Raw genomic sequence first — 27,613 nt, forward strand, 5'->3', positions numbered from 1 at the left:
AAAATTTCACCAGTCAGTATGACTGGACTATAGCCTTGCAATTTATGTTAACAAAAATCGCCAAAAACGACCACACCGAAAATTGGCCATAGGTGACGCTTTAAACACTTTTACTGCTCATCAGTTTAGAGTTATCAGTGATTAATGGCCCTAAAATTCTCCGATGTTTGCGCTGATATGTAACATGTGCGGCACACGAAGCATGCTTGCGTGTGTATGTTGGGGGACTTTAAAAAAATTAGTTTTTTTATGCTTCTTTAATTTTTTTTTTACACTTAATTTTATTGCTATCACAATGGGGGGATAAAAAGCCCCCTATGTGATAGCTAATTTACATGACAGGTCTTTTTTATGGAGACATCAGGGGTCTCCAAGACCCCTAATGTCACCTAGGGACCCCCAGAGAAGCTGACGAAGCAGAGATCTGCTTCACCAGCTTCTCACCAGCTTCTGTAGCTAGGAATGACAGCTGAATGCGGAAGTGATGTAATATACTTCACTTCCTGCATTCAGGGACTGGAGGGGAGATAAGAGGGAGATCGTATACTGATCTCCCGTCACAGAGCAGCTGGGCCGGTCCCGGCCACACCGGGCCCAGCGGACCTTGGGACTGGCAACGGCAGCGAAAGCTGCTGCTAATACAAGCGATCAGGCTTTTCTAGAGACGCCGAATCGCTTGAATGTAATGCTCCCAGCCAGCCGTTTAATTACAACGGCTGGCTGGGAAGCTACTCTTCCGGCATCCTCTCATCACGGACGAGAGGACGAACAGATTTTTCAAGCCCTGTGCATAAATATTTGCTAGTATTTCTCAGCATTGAGGACACCATTGATCCTGACCAAATCGCCATCTCTATTTGCAGAAATGCAGCCCCAGACCTGCAAGGAACCTCCACCATGCTTCACTGTTGCTGCAGACACTCATTATGGAACCGCTCTCCAGCCCTTCCATGAAAAAACTGCCTACCGCTACAGATAAATATTTGAAATTTGGACTCATCAGTTTAGAGCACCTGTTGCCATTTTTCTGCACCCCAGTTCCTATGTTGTCGTGCATAGTTGAGTCACTTAGCCCATATCGGAGGTATAGCTTTTTAACCGCAATTCTTCCATGAAGACCACTTCTGTCCAGATTTCAACCGGACAGTAGATGGTGTCTTTCATCGGTTGCATTAAGTTTCTTGGCCGACCACTGCATCTACAGTCCTCAACGTTGCACGTTTCTTTTTGCTTCTTCAAAAGAGCTTGAACAGCATATCTTGAAATCCCAGTCTGCTTTGAAATCTTTGCCTGTGAGAGACCTTGCTGATTCAGAATAACTACCTTGTGTCTTGTTGCTGTGCTCAATCTTGCTATGGTGTATCTTGCTATCACCTTAGTAGCAGAGTTTGGCAGTTTCTCACCCGGCTTTAAGCCTCCTACACAGCTGTTTCTGTTTCAGGCAATGACTTAAGGTGCCCATACACTTTACAACCCTCGCAAGACTTTTGTCTTGCGAGGGTTGTAAAGTACTTAAAAAAAACGTACGATCTGCCCATCTTGGACAGGCAGATCGTACTTGCGATCATCGCAAGACCGCCCCCCTGAGGGTATATATATATATAATATATATAATTGGTATAATACACCTGACTCTAATCTTACAAAATCCCTGACTTTGTGTAAGTGTAAGAATTGATGCTGGTTTGAATCCAAAAGGGTAGTCAAACCAAATATAGATTTTTCTTCTGTTCACTCACTCAGCATTTTGTAAATCGATAAAAATAAATAAAAATATATATTTTTGAAATCATTCTTACTTTGCAGCATGTTTTCATATCTGCCTAAAACTTTTGCACAGTACGGTATATTATGAGAAACTTGCTTTGTTAGAACAGTACTGTCAGAGGTACTAGTTTGTTTTACACCAGGGGTGCCCACAATTTTTCGTCTGGAGATCTACTTTTCAAATGACGAGCTCAATGAGATCTACCAATGAAAAAACACCTGCGTTCAGGGGCATGGCGGTGCATTGAAGTCAATGGCACGGCAGCCACGCCCCCTGCCCGCAGAGCGATCGCATGCACCCAGAACACAGGCACATTAGTGCCTGCATTCAGGTCTAGTGCGATCTGCAAAAATGCTTCAAGCCGGCTTGCGTTTCTGTGCATTCTAGAGGCCGAACACTGTGGAACGCAGACTTTGTGGTGCGAACTGGCCCTCTCTCTTGGCCGTCTCTTCTCTCTCTTCTCTCTCCTTCCCGTCTGCGGCGTCTGACACATCCAGCCGCACTAGCACCGCGGGAGCTCAGGTCAGTGAGCTGATCGCGATCTACCAGTGTTTGCTTTTCGATCAACTGGTAGATCGCGATCTACCTAATGGGCACCCCTGTTTTACACCATTAATTTAGATCAATAACAGTTATCATTGCTCTGTCTGAGCTGACCTCATGCATGTGCAACATATGCAGTAGCACAGGGAACAATACCATTATAAGAGATGGGAATACTGCTAAAGTATCTTCTAAAACTGTCTGAACAGCTGCTACATCTAGCCTCTGATATATGCTACTTCTTAGCCTACGACGGAGCTAGACATACAAACCTTAGTTTATAACCAAAAATTGGCTGAGATTGGAATAAGCAGTTACATTAATAAGGCCACATTAGAGGCATCCTGGCTGAAAAAGCATATATGTATACGGGTAGAGAACAGCAAGAGATAGTCAAGTGTGTAAACAGTAAGATACGCCCACAAGAGTAGTTGCTATGAGTAGAAAATGTGCTTTTGAAATCTAGTCTCAAAAGATTTTGAGTGAGAGTTGGCGATGCCACTACTGTGCTGCTTACTGCAGTTCTCAGACAAACTGGGATCATATGCAAATATTAAAGAGTGGGCCTTATATCTTTAAATGCGGTTACGGCAAAACATCGGTTGGATTTTACAAGGTGCAATAAACACTTCTAAGCCTATTATCCTGTATATACTAGGCATATAACAAACTCTCTTAAAATAGTAGTAAAATACCTCCAGTAATCATTAGAAAACATATACATATACTATATATAGATAGATATCTATATATATCTATATATCTAAGGCCGGGACCGGCACGGCTCTGTGACAGGAGATCAAAGGGAGTTCAGTACACGAACTCCCTTTGATCTCCTCTCAGTCCCCGAATGCAGGAAGTGATGTATATTACATCACTTCCTGCATTCAGTGTCACTCTCCAGCTAGAGAAGCTGATGAAGCCGATCTCTGCCTCATCAGCTTCTCTGGGGGTCCCTAGGTGACTTTAGGGTCTTGGAGACCCCTGATGTCTCCATTAAGAGGACCTGTCATGTAAATTAGCTATCCCATAGGGGGCTTCTTAGCCCCCCATGTAATAGCAATAAAGTTGTGTTAAAAAAAAAGTAATATAAAAATTAAAGAATCATAAATCATAAATAAAATAAAGAATCATAAATAAAGAAGCAGGCTGGATAGTCTCATCAGAACTGGCTTTGTGGTATTCCCACAGTGCATCACCCACTACCCTCAGGCGGGAGGACACTAGTTTGTGTCCTCCCTTTACCCTAGGGAGAACTATGGGGAAAAGCCCTAACCCCATAGTTCTACTTTAACCCTATTGGCATTACATGGGGACTAACAAGCCCCCTATATGACAGCAGACACACAGTTACAAGTCCTCTTTGTGGAGACATCCAGGGTCTATTAGACCCCTAATGTCACCTAGGGACCCCAAAGAAACTGATGAAGCAGAGATCTGATTCAGCAGCTTCTTCTCCAGCTGGTTAGGCACCTTATATGAGGATGTCTGGGTGAAGAAAGTTGCCCGCAGCGGAAATCGTTTGGAATTCAACCGTTCCCCACCCAGAAGTATTTTTGTGGAGACTGCTTTGCCCGTTCAGTGAGAGAAGTGTCATATCTTAAATAGAAGAATTACTGGACTCAAGAGCAGTTACTCTCCCATATTCCTAGTTCGCAAGTCATCAGTGAGTTCTCGGCCGCTTCGGAACCTGAAGCGCCTCAATACTTTCTTGAGTGTTGCATTCTCGGATGGTCTCTCTACAGATAGTGATATCAGCAGTCCAAGAACGCGACAGGCTACTTTCCATAGATCTTGCAGATGCATATCTGCACATACCGGTAGCCAAAGATCACCAAAAATAGTTGGCATGCGGTGCGGGGACTACGTCTTCAGTTCAAATGTCTCCCATTTGGCCTAGCCCTGTCCCCTATGACCTTCACAAAGGTGTTGGTGTCACTGGTTGCTTATCTAAGACTTCAAGGAGTTCGTCTTCACCATTATCTGGATGATCTTCTTGTTCTTGCACCATCAAGAAACACCTTTTCTCTCCACGGGGTCAGAGTGTTAAAAACGCTAGAACGTTTTGGCTGGCTGATCAATTATCAAAAGAGCCTGTTAAGGCCGACCCCGGTCCTTCCTTACCTGGGAGTTATTTTCAACACTCGAGAAAACAGGATTTTGTTAACAAGATCATGCACATTGAAAGATTGGCTCATCGGATCATGCAGAAGAAATTTGCTGGAGGAAAGATGTTGCATGAGTTTTCTGGGTACACTGAATTCTACCATCCTGGTGGTTCTTCCAGGGAGAACCTCTCCCTGGGCAGGTGCCTCAACCCTGGAGACTGTTTCATGGTTACTTCAGATGCCAGTATCCAGGGTTAGGGGGTGCACTGTCAGGGGATGCAGGTGCAAGAGCGTAGGAATTGGATTCCCTTGAGAGCATCCAATCATTAAGAGTTGTTGGCAGCCTTCAAGGCGCTGAAGTTTTTCTGGTCCCTCATCTCGGGCCAACGAGTGAAGATGCTTCTGGACAACAGAACAGTAAAAGCTAATTTAGCCAGTCAAGGGGGCACAAGAAGTATTTTCCTTCTTCAAATTGCAAAATTGATTTTTCAGTGGGCGCAGGTCAACCTTCTGGACTTGACAGCAGCATATCTACCAGGGGCCCAGAATTCCTTGGCAGACTCACTGAGCCGTCATTTTGTCAGTCATGGGGAATGGAAGCATAGTATCTATCTTTTTGCCGTTTGGGGCAATCCCGAAGTAGACCTGATGGCGACCTCATGGAATGCTCAGTGTCAAAGTTTCTTCTCTTTTCTTCTGTTTTTACAACTGTGGCAGAAGAGGTTGCCCTGGACATATGTGCGAAGTTTTGAATTATTCTGATATATGGTTTCAGAGATTAAGTTGTTTGCAGAATATTGCACAATCTAATATGGCTGCCAAACCATGTGACCAATAGACTAATAAATGAACACATGTGACACTAGAGCACAGCATAACCTCACACAGCAATTTGTACATCTGTAGCTTTAGCGGTTCTGGAGAAGCAGGTTTCTGAATAACTCACAAACATTGTGGCAAAAAAACAAGATGGCTGCCACATCATGTGACCTATGGCTTTTATAATGCAACCAAGCTCTGCAGAGCATAGGGCTCTACCATTGTGCAAAGTTTCATGAGTTTTTGACTAAGGTTGCACTTACAGGCATTTAAAAAAAGCGGCAGAATAATAATAAAAATAATAACAATCAGAACAAAAACAATAGGTGTTCTTGCAACCTCCTTGCTTGGCCACCTAATAATCAGAACAAAAACAATAGGTGTCCTTGCAACTTCGTTGCTTGGCCACCTAAGAATAATCCTAACAAAAACAATAGGTGTCCTTGCAACTGCATTGCTTGGCCAACTAATAATATTCAGAACGAAAACGATAGGTGCTCTTGAAACTTCGTTGCTTGGCCACCAAATAATTAGAATAAAAAGGTGTCCATGCAACTTCGTTGCTTGGCCAACTCATAATAATCAGAACGAAAACAATAGGTGTCTTTGCAACTTAGTTTCTTGGTCACATAATAATAATAATAATAATCTTAACAAAAGCAATAGGTGTCCTGCAACTTCCTTACTTGGCCACCTAATATTAAATTTCAGGTCTTAGTTTAAATTTACAACTGAAATACAAAGATTATTAGAAATTACACAGAGTTCCATATATGCACATATTTTCTTGCTCACCTCTCCTTTTTCATTTCGAATTAATGTGTTAAACTCTTTGCCTTCAAGGCACAAGAAGTCTTCACCAGGTTGAAGGATGCTACACTTTGTTGCAATGGCACGAGCTGTATTTATGTTGTCACCAGTTACCATGCGTACTGTGATCCCTGCTCGCTGGCACTTCAGGATAGCCTCAGGAACCTAAAAGAAAAATTAAACAGTGGGCCAAATATGAAAGAGGGAATACTCGGCACTGGAGCTGAGAAATAACATTCTGTTTGCAATAAGTAAAACAGAAAGTATGTTAAGCTTATAGTGAACATATGTTGGAAGAGAGAGAACTAATTAGATTCTAGAAAGAAAGGTTTACCTCTGGCCGAACAGGGTCTTCAATGCCCACCACAGCAATACAAGTAAGGTTAGACAAAATGTCAGATTCATTATCCCATTCAGGTTCTGTCCCGGCTGGGAATTCACAATATGCTAAGCAAATTGTCCGCAGTCCTTCACATGCCATTGGTTCGATCACTTTCTTTACCATCTCATCACGATCTCTAGGTTTAAATGGGCACACCTCCCCTTCGTGATCCAAAATCTTTGTACATCTGTGGCACAAAAAAAAAAACAAGAAGGTAATTGGTATATTTTTTAGGCGGGATGCAGAACTTTGCAGTTCGTTATCACATACATGGTTTACATGTTGTGCATTAATGACTGTTGGAATAAGGCAGCCAATTCATTTTACATGAATAAAGAAGCTAATTAGAGCACTGAAAAATGCCAGTCTGCAACTGACTTCTGCTTCTTCACTGTGTGAGACAAAGTCACTGAATGGCTTCTCAGGCAGAGAGAGTCAGTCAATCAGCTAATTCAGCATTCTAACAGTTTGTTTCTTGCAACAAAGCCAAGCAACTTGAAACAGTCGACCTAATGTAAATATTTGGCTTTGGGTTATGGTAAATTACACGGTACATTTAGCCAACTATTGTTAAATTAGTCCAGAGAATACCTACCTATGCAAAATTCAAAACACAAAGCTAGATAGGCCACATCTATGTAAACATTTACACAATATAGAAACCCTCAGAACCACCTACCCCTGCAATTATTTTCCTCGAATCGACGCCAGGTGTTTTTCCCCCTTACTACAACCAACACTGGGCATTTTTATTTACCACTGCCAGGACATTTTTGGCTCCCACTAATGCCATACAATTTTTCCTCCTGATGAACAAAAAAGGCATTTCTTTTCCTTACCCTGACCCACCAGGCTTTATTTCTTCACACTGACCACAGGCATGTCTCCTCCCACTGACCTCCAAGGTCAAGCAATGTTTTCTCTTACTGACACCAGGCATTTGTCTCTCCCACTGTCCACAGACATTGGGTAGTTTTTTTTCCTGATGACCACAGACTTGCCCCTACAGACATTGGGCATTTTTTCCTCTTACCGACACACACACTTTCAGCATCAGGGCAGACACACACGCAGTGTCAGGGAAGACACTCATCAAACAGAGAACATAAAAAAATTAAGCTGTATTAAAATAGATTAAAAAAGCTCACTCACTTGTATTTGTGCACTAATACCGGTGTACATGGTATTGCATTGAATGGCGAAGTTCAGATGACGTCACCACTGAACGTGAAGCAAGGAGATCTGTAAGATATGGGAGTGCTCTCTAGTTGAATAATTAATCCAATTTGGACACGTCCATTTAACACAATGCTGTGTGAGCAGGTATTAGCACACAAATACATGTGAGTGACCATTTTTTAAATCTATTTTAATTAGACTTAAATTTTATATGAAAATCACTATGGGATGTTCCTAATGATTGATGTAGCTGAAATAGAGGCAGTACCAAAGTTTTCCCCGCTGTAGAGAAACAAGCGTGTAGAGACCGGAGTTTAATTACTGGATCTAACTATTGAGGTGAGAGGTTATATAAATCATGCACATCATAGATAAGGATCATGGGATACCAAACCCTTGCACAATTATTAGAAAAGTCTAGAAAGTCCAATTATAAAAAGATGTTTTAGGTGCCTGAGTATTCTGAGAATGTTTAGATTACTTCATCAATGTGGGATAAAAGCCTTGTAGTTTATTCATAATTAACAAAATATTAAAATCATACCCAATGTTAAAAAACAATGTCACACGGTTACAGTCATGATAATTATGGTCACTGAATATTAATATTGGTTTGCACAATTCACATCGCGCCAAATCCCTACAGATCCAAAATAAATACAAAGATTGTATAGCTGGGATATCCCCATATCGTATACAGTATGCAAAGTGAAAAAGCGTATCTACTGAAGACCAGGATATGTTTGGCATGAGGTCATGACGTGATTCGCAGACTCAAATCTGCTTCCTGAGATTCGATCGTGCAGTCAGTGTGTCTCATTTCTGTAAACAAATACAAGGTATTTACAAATAAATACTAATATATTTTGTATAACAGTGAAATGTGTTCATATACATACATCTGTGACCAAGGGACAACATACTGTACATGTGTAACCCCTATGGAGTTGACAAAAACTAAATGTATTCTGCCTGTGAAGGATAAATTGTGTTGTGCAGCATGTGAGGGCCTTGTGGGTATGTTAGTGCAGAGCCATGGATAGACTGAATCAAATTGAACAGAATAAACTACAAGTCCCAGGAAGCTTTGGGGATCTGCAGGAGGAGTGAGCTAAGCGCACTCAAACCGCAGAGAGGCTGCAGAGCAACCGGATACACCGCTCTGAGCTGCTGGACATTACTACAGGGAGAGGCATAGACCCTGTGGTGAACCGCACTGATTTCTGTGGATCCATCCCGTGAGAGAACTGACTGATCCAGTGCAGGGGGGACACCACGGCCTGGCCGAACTAATGGTTCCTGGCACCACCATATCAGCTGGGACATCGCCATCCTCATGCTGCAGAACAAATCCAGAGTAGACTGCATGGCTGCTACAGAAGACAGACCTGCCATCCCTGTGTTTCAGACTACTGCAGGGATCAAGGGAAGTCGGCTGGGGAAGGTGGGGACACCCCCTTTTCGCTGACCAACGCTGGAGATGCTATTCAAGTCACCTTTGAGTCCTTTGGCCACCTGCATTTATTAAAGTTGATTGCATCTGTGGCACAGTATGGGCCCCAACATTGGCTAGCCTAAACTACTACTACTGGCAAGTATTGCTGGGAGCTGGGGGACATTTCGGACTAAGCCATTTAGTAACCCAGTATCTAGAGTCAGTGGGAATCTATTCAGATAGCTCAGCACTGTAATTTGCATTAGACAGCTGTGGCTGTAGAGTGTCTGACACCGAAAGAGTGTTTGTTACATGCTGTTTATCTTTGCTGCTGTTCTTTATTCCCTTTGTTGGTCAAATACAGAGCATTGTTTAGTAAAGCTTTTACAAAACCCCACAAGGTGTGTTGGTGTGCTGTGGATCCTGTCTATGTGAGTTTCTCTGGTTTGGGACAGAAGAACCTACTTATTCCAGTGTCTCCTTCAGGGGTGAGCTCTACAAATGCATCACTACTTCCATTATCCTGCATGAATGGATCCAAACGGCTTCAGGAGCCGCGAAATGACAGCACAGGGACCGGAAGTAATGCAGTCCGTATCGCTCCCGGTCCCATATAACAGGGAGGAGAAAGGCGAATGTATATTCACTGCTCTACCGCTGGCGCCGGAAATGTTAGTCCTGGGCCTGCAGGAGGGGCAGCGGAGCCCGAGAAACACGGAGGGGGTGTCAGGCAGGGGGGAGGGTACTTTACCATCCCATAGAAGTGATTTGACGGCAGCTGAGCCACCAGAATTGTTTGTATTGTAAAGCGGGAAGCTGATATTGGCGGTTTGTTCATGGCTTTGAGTTGTGAGCATGACCCACTAGAATGGAGTCTGGATCCAAAACAATAAACTGGCAACACTGCGGAGCATAAACATGGAAAAGAGTCTGGATCTGACTCATCAGGTTCTGGTAGAGGGTGGGATAGAGGAGGGGGGTATGGAGGAGCAGGATTCCAAGGTGTGTAACTGGGTTACCATTAGAAGGCAGGGTAGAGTGCAAGAGAGGTTAAACCCTGAATTGATAAACCCCAATAAATATGCCAGGTTGCAGGACATTGAGGATATTAGTTCAGGGGTGGCATTGCTGGAGTGAGACGCTTACCCTATACGAGGGGGGAGTGACTGCTCCAGTAAGGATGGGAGCAGGATGGATGGACATAAGAGACAGATATTGGTGTTGGGGGACTCTATTATCAGATGCACTGACAGGGTAATCTGTCATCAGGACCGTGAGCGTTGAACAGTCTGTTGCTTACCGGGGGCCGTGTTTGACACATTGTGGAACGTTCGGACAGGTAATCGGATGGGGCTGGTCATCGGCACCAATTACAAAACTGGAGGCAGATGGAGTGTCCTAAAAAATGAGTTGAAAGACTTAGGTGCTAGGTTAAAGAAATGGACCTCCACGCTGGTATTTTCTGAAATACTACCGGTCCCAAGAGCCACTCCAGAGAGGCAGAGGGAGTTGAGAGAACTGAACAAGTGGCTGTGGAACTGGTGTGGGAAAGAGGGCTTTGGTTTCATGGAGATCTGTGCTGACTTCTCAGTCGGTTACCGGCTCTATAGCAGAGATGGGCTGCATCTTAATGGGGAAGGTGCAGCACTTTTGGGGGAGAAAATGGTTAAAGGACTGGAGGAGCATTTAAGCTAAAACATGCGGGAGTTAATAAAAATTGTGAAAATAAACAGAGAGCAAGTAAATACATGGGCATTTAATATAGAGGGCTGCAATACAAGGGTGGACAGAGGGCTCACTCCAGTCAATCTAATTAGTAATGTATCAACAGTACCAAGTTCAGATAAAGAATTTAGTTGGGATTCAGGAATGAGCAATAATGAAACTCAAATCACTAGCACCAAACTATAATGTATGTACACGAAAGCTAGAAGCCTATCAACAAATTACAGAAGCTTGAACTTATGCTACTTCAAAAGAACTTTGATATAGTGGGAATAACAGAAACTTGTCTAGACAGCTCACATGACTGGGCAACTAATGTACAAGAGTACAACCTGTTCAGGAGGCTCAGGGTTGGCAGAAGGGGGGAGGGGTAGGCTTTTTTTTTTTAAAACAATCTAACTGTGCACATACAAGATGACCTCACAACAGAGTTGTGATGGTGTTGAGTCTTTGTGGCTAGAACTAGATAAGACTATATCTAGTAGTAAACTTATTGTGCGTGTGTGTTATAAACCCCTGAACATAAGGGAAGAGGAGGAGGCTCACCTGCATTCCCAAATAGAAATAGCTGGAAAGCAGAGAAATGTTGTTATAATGGGTGACTTTAATTATCCGGACATTGATTGGGCAAATGGAACCGCTCATTCTATAAAGGCTGGCTGTATTCTAAACCTGTTGCGGGACAATTTCATGGATCAGATGGTTGAGGTCCCAACCAGGAAGAATGCAATTCTAGATCTATTAATCACAAATAATGTGGACCGAGTTGCAGACATAGCAATTAGGGATACACTGGGTAAAAGAGATCACAGGGAGATTAGTTTTAATGTTGGGTACAGAAAAGAGAAGTGTGTTGGTTTGACAAGAACACTAAATTTAAAAAAAGGCAAACTTCGATAAGCTGCGTCATCTAGTGTATGACACTAAATGGGACAAATTATTTCTAACAATGAACACTGACGAGAAGTGGGATTGTTTTAGGAATACATTACACAATGCTATTAACAAGTGCATACCATGGGTAACAAAAATAAAAGATCGAGAGCTAAGCCTGCATGGTTAAATCAAAAGGTAAGATAACACATCAAAGAAAGGAATCTGCATGTTAGAGAACCACATCTGATGGGCCACTATCCCTCAAGACCTGGGCTTCAATAGTTATGTCACCAAGTAGGATTGAATACCCTTGTGACAGTAGGTCCAGGCAATCAGGAAGTCGTCATGGAGTGTCTGCTGACAAGCGAAGGACATCGGAGTACCATACCCTCCTGGGCCAACTGCCTGCCATCAGAATACCCTCCATTCTAACCCTGCGAAGGAAGGACACAACGCATAAATCAGGGAAAACTGATCCCATGGAGTCACCAGTACAACCCTAAGAATCTTGTTTAACACTTTTTAGGTGCAGAATGGGATATATGTCACCATTCGGTTTGGGAACTGTAAACCGTTTGGGATAAAAACTTGGTGCACTGAAAATGAATTTTCAGAACTAAAAACGGAAAAAAAAAAAAGTTTGTCATGCCGAAAAAATGTATTTTTATACTTTACTGTAAGGGGCTCTGGAGAAATATCAGGGGTCTAAAAAGCCACCTGATACTTCCCTTTTGAAATAAAAAAAAAGATTGAGGACACAGAGTCCTCAATCTCTTTTTCTCCAGCCCCTGTTATGAATGAACAGGAAGTCTCTACACTGAGTGCTCCTGTTTATTACTAAACGGTGGTTATAGTATGAGTTACTACGACAACAATGAATGAACAGGAAGTGATGTAGAGCACTTTCTGTTCATTCATAATTGAGGACACAGGTAACATACTATGTCCTCAATTATTTACAAGCACTCAGCTGATAACCATTACTGAAAAGTTGTTCTCCTGCGAAAGCAATTCTCTCCAATCACTTTTTACATGCCGGATCCGAGGACTAGCATCTAAGCCATAAGAGAATATGCATTTGGACCGAAAGTAATCCTAACCTACACAGCTGACACAATGTATTAGAAGACCATTGACGCAGTAGCGAAGAACTCCAGGGAGCAATTCCAACTCCCTTAGCAGAAACCTGACCTCTAGGGAATGTAAATATTCAATTTTGGAGAAAGAGTGTTTTGTCATCAAGTGAGCTCTTAGAAATCAGGCTCATTACAGACTATGCACCTCTCAAGTGCATGGCCCACAATAAAGAGGGACATGACAGAGTCAACTGGTCCTTCCTAGCACTGCAGAATTTCAAGTTTTTGTCTGCTAAATGCTGTAACACTGGACAGGAAAGTGCATGATGGGAGGTATGTGGCTACACGTTTCAGGGTGTGGTGGATTCCAAATTCCATGGGCCTTGTTTCTGTTTCCCCAGACAGGCCTGACAATTAAGCTCAGGTGGACCAAGCTGGAGCTGTGGTGCGTTAGCTCACACAGCCAGAGTGAGCTGTAAAGCGGATTGCTGATGTTGCCAATGTTAGACTGTTGCTAGACTGCTGCAGTTTTCCAAGGAGGGACTACCTGGAAAAAGGGACTTATCATATAAACAAATATGTAAGAGTACAGCGAAGCAGAAGATATGTTTACATGTATGACCTTTTTGTTTTGTGGCAGTATGCCCTGACAATGTTTCATTTTATACTAGAATAAACAGCCTGTTTTTGCTTCAGAAATTAAACTTTGTGTTTTAAGTTTAACATTTCTGTGAAAAATATGATAATGGCAGTTGGGAAGGGGAATAGATAGATAATAAATGCAGTATATATACAAATACCACTATATTATTAAAAGTATTGGGATTCCTGCCGCACATGAACTTTAATGGCATCCAAGGCCTTAGTCCATAGGGTTCAATATTAAGTTGGCCCACCCTTTGCAGCTATAACAGCTTCAACTCTTCTGAGAAGACTGTCCACAAGGTTTAGGAGTGTGTCTATGGGAACGTTTGACCATTCTTCCAGAAGCGTATTTGTGAGGTCAAGTACTGATGTTGGACAAGAAGGCCTGGCTCGCAGTCTCCGCTATAATTCATCCCAAAGGTGTTCTATCGGGTTGAGGTCAGGGCTCTGTGCAGGCCAGGCAAGTTTCTCCACCCCAAACTCACTCATCCATGTCCCAAACTGTTCCCACAAAGTTGGGAGCATGAAATTGTACAAAATGTCTTGATATGCTGATGCCTTAAGAGTTTCCTTCCCTGGAACTAAGGGGCCAAGCTCAACACCTGAAAAACAACCCCACACCATAATCCCCCCTCCACCAACTTTACACTTGGCATATTGCAGTCAGGCAAGTACCGTTCTCTTGGCAACCACCAAACCCAGACACGTCCATCAGTTTGCCAGACAGAGAAGCGCGATTCGTTGAGTTGCTGTTGTTCCCAGTTTCTTCCACTTTGTTATATTACCACTAACAGTTGACCGTGGAATATTTAGTAGCAAGGAAATTTCACGGAACACCTGAATCCAATGATTTGGACGGGTGTCCCAATACTTTTGGCAATATAGTGTATATCTAACTAAACCATTTGATCATTTTTAGCATCAGGATTGAATGGGAGTAATTTTAGCTGCAGTAAAAATTGCCTCCCTTTCAATCTTGGGAGAAATATTTATGGAGTCTCCTTGATGCAAATTTTTTAGTCAATGGTCGAGCTGTGATATATACATAAAAATAAAATAACTTTTTTGAAGTTTGTCTTTACCTTAAATAGATTCTTGGCTGATTAGCCAGTCAGGTACATAGTATTATGAGTAGGGATGCACCGATATATCAGTGCTGAAACATATTGGCCGAAAATGGCACTTTTGGCATAATGCCGAAAGAGCCATGTTTCGGCCGATACATCGGCGCATCCTTGGTTTCTTTTCTCCCCGCAGGCCGCTGTTCCAGCGGGGAGAAAAGAAAGTGACAGCCGGACGAGCGCTGCAGGACGAGAGCGCTGTGAGCGGCCGGCATCTCTCCTCCCACACCTCTCAGCCGCCTATCACAGTCCGGCAGAGCGGTGTGGGGGCGGAGACATCGCTGTCACAGGAGGCTGGGCTCTCCTCTCTACACCGCTCGATCAGCCTCCTGTGACAGCGTGTCACAGAAATTAAAAAGTTTATAAAAAATAAAATATTTAAGAAAAAAAAAATTACAAAAATTTTCGGTGTCGGTTTCGGCCTGACTTTTTTTATTTTGGTTTAGTTTTGGTTCTAAAATTTCCATTTCGGTGCACCTCTAATTATGAGTTAGATCATGCGCAGTAGAAATTTGAGCTTTTGAACATCTGTTTGGCTGGGAGAGGTTGCGTGTTGAATCTGCACATTATTTTGTCACATTTTGCTTAGTTACTGAGAAGTTACTAATTACATTCCAAGAGTTACTTAGTTTTGTTTCTTTAATATTTGAAAGAATATCCTGTGGTTTTATTTTATTTTTATCTTGATCAAATTATTGTAATTTTTAATCCATATTCCTAATTCCTAATTTTGAAGATTATTTTGCACTGATTTTAGTTAATGTATATATTTTTGCACATTATTGGTTTTTATTTTGTCTTCAAGTTAGCGCAAATAAAGAACTCGAGTTATTAGTTGATTTGTGAAAATAAGTTGGGAATCTCCTTAATTACAGATCCTGGCCTATTTTCATAAATACAAAAAACTGTTTATAGTATTCTGAGGAGAAGCCATCGGCTCCTGGAGATCTATTAAGCGGTAGTGCATTGATAACTGATATAACTTCTAAAAGAGAGACTGGAGCAGATACACTTTCAAGGATCTCAGGACACACTTTAGGCAATTGTATAGATTCAAGGAGATTAGTAATAGAATGAATAGAGGGTTGTGGATTGAAGGAATCTTCACGTAAATTATAGAGGGATTTATAATAATCACCAATCACATGCACAATATCTTGGGGATTATGTGGAGGCTTCTTTGTATAGGGGTGATATAAAAGAGGATTTTTCAGTTGTGATTGCCTCTGTTTAAGTTTGGCAGCTAATAATTTGCTAGCTTTATTTCCTTTGTAGTAATAATTGGTATTAAGTTTGACCATTTTGTAATCGTATTCAGAAATCAATAATAACCAAAGGTCTTGGCGAACTTGTAGCAGCTCCGTAACAGTGGATAAATCAGGGGAACCTTTATGTTTAGATTTAAGCATTTTGATTTAGCTAGCAATGAGTTATAATGCTTTATGGGAGCACCAAAATGTAAAGTGCGCAAGGTGAGGATTTATTAAAAGTATGTTTTTCCTCAAGTTGAAGAGTAATAGGTGCATGGTCAGACCATGTCATATGTATTTTGGAGTTTGCAACACGTTGCTAGGACCATTCATCAATAAGGAAAAGTTATATCCTGGTGTTTGATTTATGTGGGGCAGAATAGAAAGTAAAATCTTTATCTGTAGGGTATAAACATCTCCAGACATCATATAAATCTTGTTTGTGTAAAAACTTAGTAATATTAGGTCTAGAGGATCTTTTTGAAGAAGAACAATCTAAAGAAGGGCAGGAGCCAAATTGAAACGCCACACAATAATAAAGAACCATTCTGAATGTTCCGTATTTTGTTAAGGAGGCCTTTAAGAAAAGGAAGTTGCTTGGCAATTGGAGCATTAAGACTCAGAAGCTTATACCATGAGGACTTCAATTAACACACAAGTACAATAAACCTACCATTGGAATCAATCATAGAATCATGGAGTTTAAATGCTAGAGTATCATGGATTCTAATAAAAAACACTTTGTTTCGTTTTAGGAGCGTTTGGAAAAAAAAATGTGAGAAAAGGACTTGACTAAAATGATCGTCAGATTTAAAATGTGTTTCCTAGACACATACTATATGGCTAAAATGCCTACTAACATCGGCCCAGAGTTGGAGATGCTTAAAAGGACTGTAAAGTCCTTTAATATTAATAGAGAGAACTTTAAGCCCCATAGTGCAAATGTATTGGTATGATAACGGTAGCCTTGACCCATAAACAGAAAACCACCAGCAGTAGACAGAACCATGAGAAATGTCATCATAACAAAAAAACATAGTACAAGAACCAGGGAATGCAAGAGTTTGAGAGTTCCGGTAAAAGATTATTTGCAGACTTGACAATAAATATGGGTCATTATATGAAGTACATGCTGGTCCAGAGACAAACTAAGGAAAAGGTATAATAACATTTACAACAACGTCATAGAAAAAAAAATTAAAAAATAAAGATAGTCGGAGGCATAAAATTAAGCATCGCTTCAGCGAGCGCACTGTAGGAAAATTAAGACAATAGATGGGGAATAGATGAATTCAAGTAGGAGACTTTTTTTTTTTTGATCAGTGGAGCGCTCCAGAGGTAAGTTATCAAGAAGAATTCCCTATCTCTTGAGAAGCAAGATGCCGTCTTCCAATGTTGAAATAGTGTGAAGCTTCTCATTTTTATTGATCAATAGCTTAGTCGGATGGCCCATAGATGAGGTTTTTGGTGATTGTGGAGTGTCTTCGTGAGAAGTAGTAACTTCTTCCTGGATTATAGAGTCACTTGAGATAAATCCCTGAATAAGGTAATTTCAGAATAAGGGTCAGGAAATAAAGACACAGTCCTCACAGTGAACATAAGGCTTTCCTTGACATGGTAGAAATGAGAAGGTTTGGGTAGGCAGTGGGCCCTATGCACAATGGTTTCAAAATCAGGACGAGAAGGCAGAAGAATTTTAATGAATTGCTGTATTTAATTTCTCATATCCAATGGTGGCATATTTTCACCAATGTCCCGAAATTTAACATTGTTAAGATGGGATCTAGCCTCTATATTAGCCAATCTTAAGGGAAGAGCTTGTACATCCTTAGTTATATCAGAGTGGGCATCCACTAAATCATTGTATGCATCAGCGTATTCCCCGATTTTGTTTACCACGTGGTTGACTCGTTCACCCATCTCTAAATTGATAAGAGAAGACATATCTTTGTTTAGAGAGCTGCACTGGTGGACCAGCATATCTTTGTGGGTAGTGTCGGCTAAAGGCTGATCAGAAGTGGGGAAATTATCTATAGGATCAACAGGGTCTCCAATGTCTTCATCAGACAAATCGCATGAGGGTTTCTTACCAGGTGAAATTGGTGAAGCTTTCTTCTTCTTAGACTTGACTGGGTTCTCCATTGGTGTGGACACAATTCTGTGAGTGCAAATTGGTGCTCAATGTGTCCTGAGCAGCCTCTGTCAAAATTGTGCGTTCCGACATTGTAGCCAAAGGTAAAGAGCTGCCTGATGTGCTGGCGCAACCTTGGCCATGTGGTGATCCGGCCGTGGCGAAAAAATCTGTTTACTCGGGCCCTCTTTGTTTTTCCTCTTGCCCATCAATGGAGGCAAGCGGCGGCATGAAGAAGTGGAGCTGGTGAGCAATTGGTAAAATAAATATGGTGCGCAATCATTAGTGCCTCAGCCTGTACTAGCGTCGGAGCTCTGTTAGTGTGCGGTTATCCGCTTCAGCCACCGGCCATGACCCCCACTTGTGATATTTCAATAAAGTTCTAACAAAAAATGTTAAAGTGGGATGCATCGGGTTCGATGCATCAGCACTGTGTCTGGGAAAACACACTGGTGTGAAAGCAGCCAAAAATGGTGGACCGAAGTGCAGAAACAGACTGAGTGACTGTTCTGTCCAGACCGCGTTTCGGACCTCCGCTCGATGAAAATTTTGCTTACTGGACCTCCTTGAATTTTAAATTCACTAACCCTACTCTAAAGTAAAGTATTTAGGGGTGTGAGGGTTATGGAACCTGTTGTGTGATGTGACCTCTAATCTAGGAGCCACCTGTGTAGATTTCTCACTATGTATTCTTTGCATCATAACAATGTACAGTGTTACATAGTTAGTCAGGTTGAAAAAAGACAAAAGTCCATCGAGTTCAAACTATAGAATATTAAGAGAACAAATTTTGAGTGTTAAGAATTCACACCTAAGACAATGGGGTTGCACATAAAGCCATTTCCTTAATTACTTTCCACCCAAAATCATTACCTGATCTAGTTACCTTCATTACCTGAAGTCTGTCCTTGCAAGTGTTTTATGTGTGAAAAATAAATAAATAAATTATATATATATATATACATACACACACACACACAACCATACGCATACACACACACAATATACCCTTGGAAATTGATTGCTGACATTTTAAAAGACATTAGATCTTCATTCAAAAAGACATACACAAGAAAAAAATAACCCTTGCAGTGGGAGTGCCCTCTGGAGTTCCTCTTTAATTTAGCAAAAATATCAATAGTTATAATCGTGTACAGTTGTGATGTAGTTGACTCGATGACTGCAAGATGCCAGGCCCTGAGGCAGCAAAGCAACCCCAAACCATAACATTTCAACCACCATGCTGTACAGTTGGTTTCAAGTCCTTCTTCTGAATTTCTGTCTTCAGTCTGCACTAAACATATTGAGTGTTACTGTTGATTTACATAGATTAAAGTAGTCACTCGCACTCCGTGATATTAAAGTCAATGCTGTTTATTGACTGAGATAACACACATCTCCTTAGCAGCTAAGGAGATGTGTGTTATCTCAGTCAATAAACAGCATTGACTTTAATATCATGGAGTGCGAGTGACTACTTTAATCTATCTACATTTCACGGAGGCATCCGTTGTCACCACCACACCCACCCAGTTGGATTTGGGTTTTTGTCCGGTCAGGAGTTCGATGGGACAGGAGGATTAAGTTTACTGTTGATTTATTCATTTGATTCACCTGTCCACAGCACATTTTTCTAATGCTCTTTTATGGGCAGCAAAGGGCTTTTCCTGGCACACCTCCCATCCAGGTACAATTGGCACAATCTTTTACTGATTACTGATCTTTTACTGATAGTGGAAATCACCTATTGCAAGAGTTCTCTGCATACTCTGCTTTTGAATTTTGGGGTTCTTGAAGACTTCTTTTAGCATCAAATGGTCAGTTCTTGGGCTGGATTTTCTGAACTGGTCAGTCGTGGACAAATTAGCAGTCATTTGAAATATACAGTCATGAAATCTACACCTTATACTTATAGTTTTTTTTTTTTAATACACTGATTGATTTTAAATATTTGGTTATCTTTTTATATCCCTTTATATCCCAGACATATAGGCATTCAAAACCTTCTTCCTAAGGGACTTAGAGAGCTCCTTTATTCTTGGCATGACGGCACCATACACATCAATAGGCACTATTTGAATGCAGATTTATTGTTTCCCTGTTCAATTTAGAAGATGTATTTTTTTTACATATGTGTGTGTGTGTGTATATTATATATTTATATATATTTATTAGGGATGTACTGATACTAGCATCTTGTGAAAATGCCCTGATTCTTAAGGCTGATACCAGCCCTTTACATTTTTAAATCACAGCAGCTGCTGAGGTCCCGCGCTGGTGTCCTCCTCCTTCCCGGAGCAGGCACAGCCATGGACAGCCCCTGAAGCGGAACTACCGTCGGTGCAGCCGAAGCAGCTGCCGCAGGGCTCAAAGCTGGGGAGTCTTGCTGCCCACTGAGGACTGAGCCAAGAGGCAGTAGAAAGGATGGAGGTGGGGGGCCCAGCAGCGCAGATGGTCTGCCGATGGTGGGCCAAAGGAGACGGTCTGCCGATGGAGGAGGCCAGGGCCCAGCATTCTCAGAATACATGTCCCCAAAGCAGAATACATGTCCCCAAAGCAAAATATTATTCTGCCTTAGGGACATTTGTTCTGCTGTGGGGACATCTATATTTAGCCCTGGTGAGAAAGTGCCCTAAAATCATCAGTCTGTGGTGTTTTAGAAAAATGTCACTTTACGAAAAAGCATCGGTAACTGGTATCAGCAAGTATTGATATATGTAAATAATATATGTATAATGTAATAAGATTAATATTTGTAAATAAATATATATATAAGATCCGGTGATGTCACGGATATCAACGTCACCAGATACCTCCCCCCCTTCCCAAAGTGGCTCCGTCGGCTAACGAAGGGAAGCGGGGAGGAGTCCGTTTTTGAACGTATAGTAATCTATGACAGGTTAGGGAACTAAGGCTGTTTATCTCAACCTCATTGCTTTATTGAAAAAAGCCAACATAGTGTCAGATCTACCGGATAATATAATTGCTACAGTTCTGTTTTGTTCAATAACTTTGTACTTATGATGCACTTTTTTATCGCACTGGTGAGATATTGTGATCTAGGTGCTTATAATTCTGTGTCAAGGCAAAACGGAAATTAGTCTTTAGTGTATACAACAGCATTGTTCCTATTGAAAGCTGGTTTGTATTAGAAAATATATTTTACTGCAACTGCACTTCTTATTTATAAATGGCTTGTTTAGCATATTTACCCATCACCTAGAAAATTCTCTGCACAAAAGTTATTAAAATGTCATGCAGAAAGGTCAATTAAGTCCTTCATTATGAGGTTTGGGCCGGTGTTCTATCGATAGTCCCAACTTATCGAGTTCTGGGACCGCCTGACTTCCGGTTTCCTTAGAACTACGAGGTTTGCCCAAGAAAGTTCTTCTGCACGAGCGCCAGCCGCGGCATTGCCCAAAACACATAGACCACAGCAATAAAGTAATAAAATGAACTAGTATCACAGTAATCCAGCACGCTATTTATCTCAGGTGCCCCACTCAATATGGCCGCCGCTTGAGTGGGGCAACTCAGATGAATAACGTGCTGGATTACTGTGATCCTAGTTCATTTTATTACTTCATTGCTGTGGTGTGTGTGTATAGAGCAATGCCGCGGAAGGCGCACATGCAGAAGAACTTTTTTGTGCAAACCTTAGTTGTAACGAAAGCGGTCCCAGAACTCGATAAGTTCGAACTTTCGATCGATCTGTCGACACATATCGAGTTCTGCGACCGACTGACTTCCGGTTTCGTTACAACTAAGAGGAGAAACTTGTTCTGCACGAGCGCCAGCCAAGGCATTGGCCTATACACATACAGCACAGCAATGATGTAATAAAATGAACTAGGATCACACTAATCCAGCACTAATCCAGATTAATCGAAATTAATCGATTAAAATTTTCGTGTTCGATTAATCGAAATTTTTTTAATCAGTAACAGCCCTAATTTATTTACTTTAAAATATTCTACAATGTTTTAAAATTATTCCTTGCAGTTCTTACTTGCGCATAATGATTTCTGAGGCGCCTTTACTGTACATACGGAATCCTCCTCCAAGATCGCCAACTACAGTGCTCATGGATTTGCGCACTGAATTGAATGTATAAACCTTGTAGAGCTTCTCCTCTGGTATCTCATTGCGTACAGCTTGGTAATCTTGCTTTAGGTCCAACACAAATCCCAGCAGAGAACACTCCGTCTTGTTACCCACCTGCCTAGGAAGACCACCTTCTTTTTCTGGAGGCTAGAATTGGTGGTTGGCAAGAGAAAAAAATTAATAAATTCAAATTTAATAAAACGAAAACCTAAGCCAAGCTATTCAGAGAAAGTCTATCCACAATAACTTTCCACAGTATTCCTTGTGGAATTAGCATTTAACATATCATGGATATCAGAAAGACAATTGAAGACAATAAACATTACTTTTTTCTGTGCATATACTTATCATATGCTATGTTACAAGGAACATTTAAAAAAGTTATTTGTGTCTATGCAGTACACTTTTAATGTAAAAAAAACCTGCATAAAGGGTTTTAATCAAACTCTCATTAAAGCTAATCATAATCAAGTAAATATTCATACTCAAACGGATTATCATTATGATTTGTGTGAGTTTTTACTCGGTTATCATTAGTTTTGAGGGGTGGTCTGTTGAAGTTCTTTATACACGATATTTGAGATTAAAGGAGAACTATGGGGTTAAGGCTTTTCCCCATAGTTCTCCTTAGGGTAACGGGAGGACACAAACTAGCGTCCTCCCGTCACCCTAGGCTCAGTATACCGCGAGCTGTAGCTGTGACAGTCTCATTGTCACAGGTTGGCTAGAACTATGAGGTAAGTGAAAAACACTCACCTCATAGTTCTCCTTTAAGGCCCCATTTACAGCAGATACATAGGCTTCCGTTTTTCAATGGATGCCATTGCAAGGAGGGTCGTTTCATTTTTCATGTCAGACAGAAAGTGAATGGGAGCAGGTCACACCAGAGCATTGCATTGATGTGCACTGCCCTCCACTAAAAAAAGTAGGGCAGGCTCTACTTTTTTATCGCAATACAACGCAAAATAGTGCGTGTTTAACACGTGTCAACACAACGCAACAGACATCAACCCAAGGCAGAACCAATCCCTTATATAGCTTAGTGTAAAAATCAAACAAACCCACCCAAAAAAAACACAACATAATGCAACGCATGTCAATGTACTATACCAACACAAGTAAATGCACTTGCATTGAGTTACAACCAATGCACACATTTCGGTGTGAATGTACTCTAAAAATATATAGTGTGTATATTTTTTTCTTTTGCCTAAGCAGTACCCAAAAACCTCCTGAAACTTAGCAGTGTACTTCCAGGTATGTGAATTTGCATAGGTTCTCTTGTGCCTTTTTGTTGCGTGAGTGGCACTGCTGTCTGTGACTGCTAGTCTCACAAGATTTGGAGTGAGATTTAGTGATGCCACTACTGCGCTGCTTGCTGAAAATAATCTGAATTGTGTGCATCTCCCTGTTTTTAATCAATTAATTCTGTGGATTTATGCTTTCTGCACATTTCCTGTTTCTTAAATATTCCCCCACCAGTTTTTAGATCACTGGGCATTATGGGGGCAACTCTGGAATGAGGAACCACAGCCCTGCCTCTAACAAAATGGCCACCTGCACACAGAGATGGCATTGGAAAAGATTAGCTGCAAGGAGTCCACAGACAATAAAGGTGATTAGTTCTTTATCCTCGGACTGCCTTTTTGGGCATAGCTTCCAAAGTTCTGGTCTTCCTTAATATGTTCAACAGAATTCCAGAAAAATAAAACTATATCATTCCCTTGTTTGTCTACCTTGACTGTAAGTTTATTTTAAATATTGTAGTATTGTGTGGCAATCCCACGGTACAACTGGGTGTTATGATTACCCAGGACTCTCAGTCAGGGGGGCTGAGAGATTTCAGGAAGCAAGGGTTTTTCTGGATTCTGCTTGGGATCCTGGAACCAGGAGATTTCAAAGCGATTCAGGAGGGAAGAAAGCTTCAGTCCTTGGTCCAGAATTTAGCAGTGACCAGCACCCAATGATTGCACAGGTGTGCACAGCCCTTTAGGAAAGGGTGCTGACTAGGGAATTTAGCTCCTGTTTGGAAATAGGAACAGACATTGTTCAGAAGTCAGGAGGACTCCCCAAGAAATCAAAGTGGAGTCAGATGGTGTGTGTGCTGGAGGCACATGAACAAAGCCATGGGGGCTGGGAGAGCCAAGAGTCTGAGGGACTGCCAGTACAAGTGCAGGACAGCACTACAGAGAGAACTGGTGGGTCAACATTTAAAAGTGGTTAAAATGTTAAAAGTGGAAGCCAGGAGGCTATACTTGTTGTGTTGCAAGCAGTGCATTGATGCTGTGCTGAACAACCCCTGTGAGGGTATCCAAGGTGGATGTGTGGACGTTTGTCTGAATAAAAGTGGGCAACTAAGCCCTTCAAAAATAAGGTATTGAGAGTGGACTGTGTCCTTAAAGAACTAACCATGTGCTAATATCTTCAAATAACATATTATGCACTATTGTAAAGATGCACAGACATGCACAGGTGAACAGATATTAAAGAAAAAAACACGAGTATCATTATGATTAAGCACTTTGTGCAAAATGTGTTAAAGCTTCATAACTGACCATTGATCCCCACTAGTGTAATTGTTTCAATACTTTTTACCTATTTTTTTTTTAACCAGTCACTCTCACCAATATTTTTGATGTGTATGCAGAGTTGATTGAAATTCCATTGATTAGCAGTTCCAGAATTTTAGGGTTCAGAGCCTCAGGATCAGGAACTTGTCGGTAGTGGGTACCACCTACATAAGCTTGAACTACAGTCATTCGATTCATAGTTAATGTTCCAGTCTTGTCAGAGCAGATGGCTGTAGCATTACCCATAGTTTCACATGCATCCAAGTGTCGTACTAAGTTATTGTCTTTCATCATTTTCTGAAAGAAATAAAGAAAAATTAAAAAAAAGATGAAAATACTAGTTCATAAATTTCATACTGGAACATCTTTACCACTAATTAGAAGTTAGATTTACTGTGAAATATATCAATTTTAAAAGTATAAAACTTCAAGGAATTTTGCAATCACTTGAACTAATTAAAAAGGGAGTGAACTGCCAAAAAAATATCTTTTTCAGGGTTAATGAGTCAGAAGGCAGATAAGGAAGTGGTAGAAAGAGCAGAAGGGAGAGAGTGATGGAAACTACTTCTGTTTGATTTGGATAAATTCAGAAAGCTACACTGCTGGCTGTGCCCCGTGGTGCTACTGTCTTTGGTTTCAACTCTGATTAGGTTTCCCTGGCTGAATTAAGCATATTTCCTTTTCTGTTACAGGGACAATATTGATTCAAAAATGAAGTTTGTTTTTTGTGGATTTATATTTTTGTTCACTGCTGATAAGCCTTCTGAGTCAAATAAAGGACTTTTTTGTTCCAAAAAGCCAGTGTCCCAGGATCCTGCGATTTACCCAAACATTGCATATGGCAGAAGTGGAGGTTGGAGTATAGCAAAAAAGGGGGGGACCATAGGTGTCCCAGTGGGTATAGTGGAGGCACAGCTACAGCTGAAGGTAATCATGGCAAGGTGTGGAAGAGAGGGGATGCAGCAACTAACTGTGGAATATTGCAAGACAAGGTACAGCAGGATTGGACTGCAGAGAAGGGAGGAAATAAAGAGTATGTGGAGCTGAAACTAACCATGGAATAGTGCAAGACAAGGTACAGCAGGATTAGCCTACAGACTAGGGAGGAAACAGAGAAGAGTATGTAAATTAGCTAATCAAAGAACAGAAAGGGAGAAAGAAGGGGAGACGGGCAGGAATTGAGGGAAGAGTATAAATAAAAAGTGGACTGTTATATGGTAATTACAGAGTAAAAAGAAAAAAATATATTTATTTGTATACCTTTGATGTGTGTGGGAAATGTGCAGAGTAATAGGAGTGTAGGTATGTTTGTCTTAATAACATGTATGTTGTGTGCATAATCTTTATGTATTAAAACATTTTGTAACTGTTTTTTACTTTTTTTTGTGAATGTTGCTTTGTCTATTAGTGGTACTCCTAAGTATGGGAAGTTCTTAGCCCTCTGTACACGCCAATCAGAGTGTGGCTTCCACTAATATTTGCAAAAGTGAGCAACTAAGATCTCTAGTTTTAATGTTAATTTGCTGGCTAGTTGGTATGTGTGCTGGAACATTTTTTGTATTGTTTGTTTTCCTAAAATCCTTTCCATGTTCATCTTACTTTAAAAGCTAGTTGTAAATTGGCTGGAGTGGCTGCCATTTTTGTTTCAGTTTTCTGGATTTGGCTTGAAAGGTCTTCAACTGGGAGGTCTTCAGCTTCAATGGTGCTGGGATTCTGGTGTGTCCCTGCACCTTTGAGAAATGGGCTACTTGCAGGCATATCCATTTTTTTCATTGCTCTTTATGTTCCAAGATGTAGATTAGAGTTAGACAGAGGGGCCTTGACAAGGCAGTGTGGCTTCCACAGATATTTGCAAATGAGTGCAACTAAAGCTGTTTTAAATGCAAATTGTTAGACAGTATAATTTTTGCTGGCTAGCTGGTAAATGTGCTCGGAAATGTTTGTATTGTTTGAATCCACAAGTGCTCAGGGCTGGCTATTTGTGGGTTCAGTAGCTGCAAAAGAAAATCTGGTGAACTGAAGTTTACCATTTCCCATCCTCTAGGCATCCTGAATGTGCCAGCTGACATCTGGGGTTTATCCTTTTTTAGGAGTCCAGCACTTCCACTACAGCCAGAAAGTGGGTGGCATCAGATATTCTAGGCTTCCAGGAAAACATGGTACGTCCAAGAAGCAGGATGTGGTGTGGATGGCAGGAGGGGGTGGGAATAGAGCAGATAGAACTTCTGCTTGGAGTAGAAGGGATTAAACTGGGACTAGTGGTAAAATTCCCTTTGACCACAAGTGGAAGCTTTATCCAGAATTAACTTTTAAGTTATATAGGATAGGATACAGGATGCTGTCATTTAATGTGATTCATTTGATTTCTCATGTACTGATATCTACAATTAACACTTGGAAAGACTGATTTTTTTTTCCAAACATTTGGAATAATATTGGGACAGATGTGCTAAAAAACTAACTTAACTTAATGGAAAGCTTCACTGATTGTGTTTTCAGAAAATGAACCTTTGTTTGGCCACCTATACTGCAGCGAACTATGTTCATATATGTCTAAATTTTTATTACACAGCTCAATGCCTACACAAGTGGATGATAAGGAGCCAGCCTTAGACTAATCACACCAGATGCAGTTGTGATCCAGTCTGTTCAGATTGGCAGCTGCATCAAAAGGCATCACAATGCTTTCCTATGGGACACACCACTGTTCACACCAGCACAATCCGTTCCAATGAAGTCAGAAAAAATACTGCTTGCCCTATTTTAGGAGCATTGGATCACAATGGAACACATGAAAATGCATCACAAACGTATGCAAACACATCGGAACGAATCCAAAATGAAAAAAAGAAAAAGGAGAATTGGAAGTGCTCCGACAGGAAGAAGGAAGTGACATAATGGCCTAATTTGCATTTTGAAATATAAACAAATCGGATTGTGTCAAAGTCGCGGTAAAACGCGGCAAGCCGCATCGCACTGCAGCTGCACAGACGCACGCAGCTGTGATGCAGTTCTGGTGTGAACTAGCCCTAAGTATAATGACAAAGCCCATACCATATGGACTGCTATGG

The 27,613-nt window shown here is 41.2% G+C and overlaps 1 protein-coding gene across 1 annotated transcript in view; it reads right to left on the reverse strand.

The window, feature by feature from the left end:
- The window catches only part of LOC108804864 (plasma membrane calcium-transporting ATPase 2-like), a 106,921-nt gene that overhangs the window by 58,878 nt on the left and 20,430 nt on the right, over positions 1 to 27,613 (reverse strand). Inside the window, exons 8-11 of the mRNA XM_018576774.1 lie at positions 24,597 to 24,839; positions 21,878 to 22,119; positions 6,383 to 6,617; positions 6,034 to 6,213 (exon numbers count right to left, since the gene is read on the reverse strand). Coding sequence (XP_018432276.1) covers positions 6,034 to 6,213; positions 6,383 to 6,617; positions 21,878 to 22,119; positions 24,597 to 24,839 — 900 coding nt within the window. The remainder of the gene's footprint in view (positions 1 to 6,033; positions 6,214 to 6,382; positions 6,618 to 21,877; positions 22,120 to 24,596; positions 24,840 to 27,613) is intronic.

This window comes from Nanorana parkeri, unplaced genomic scaffold (genome assembly GCF_000935625.1).
Source record: "Nanorana parkeri isolate BGI_ZX_2015 unplaced genomic scaffold, ASM93562v1 scaffold77, whole genome shotgun sequence".
Lineage (NCBI taxonomy): Eukaryota > Metazoa > Chordata > Amphibia > Anura > Dicroglossidae > Nanorana > Nanorana parkeri.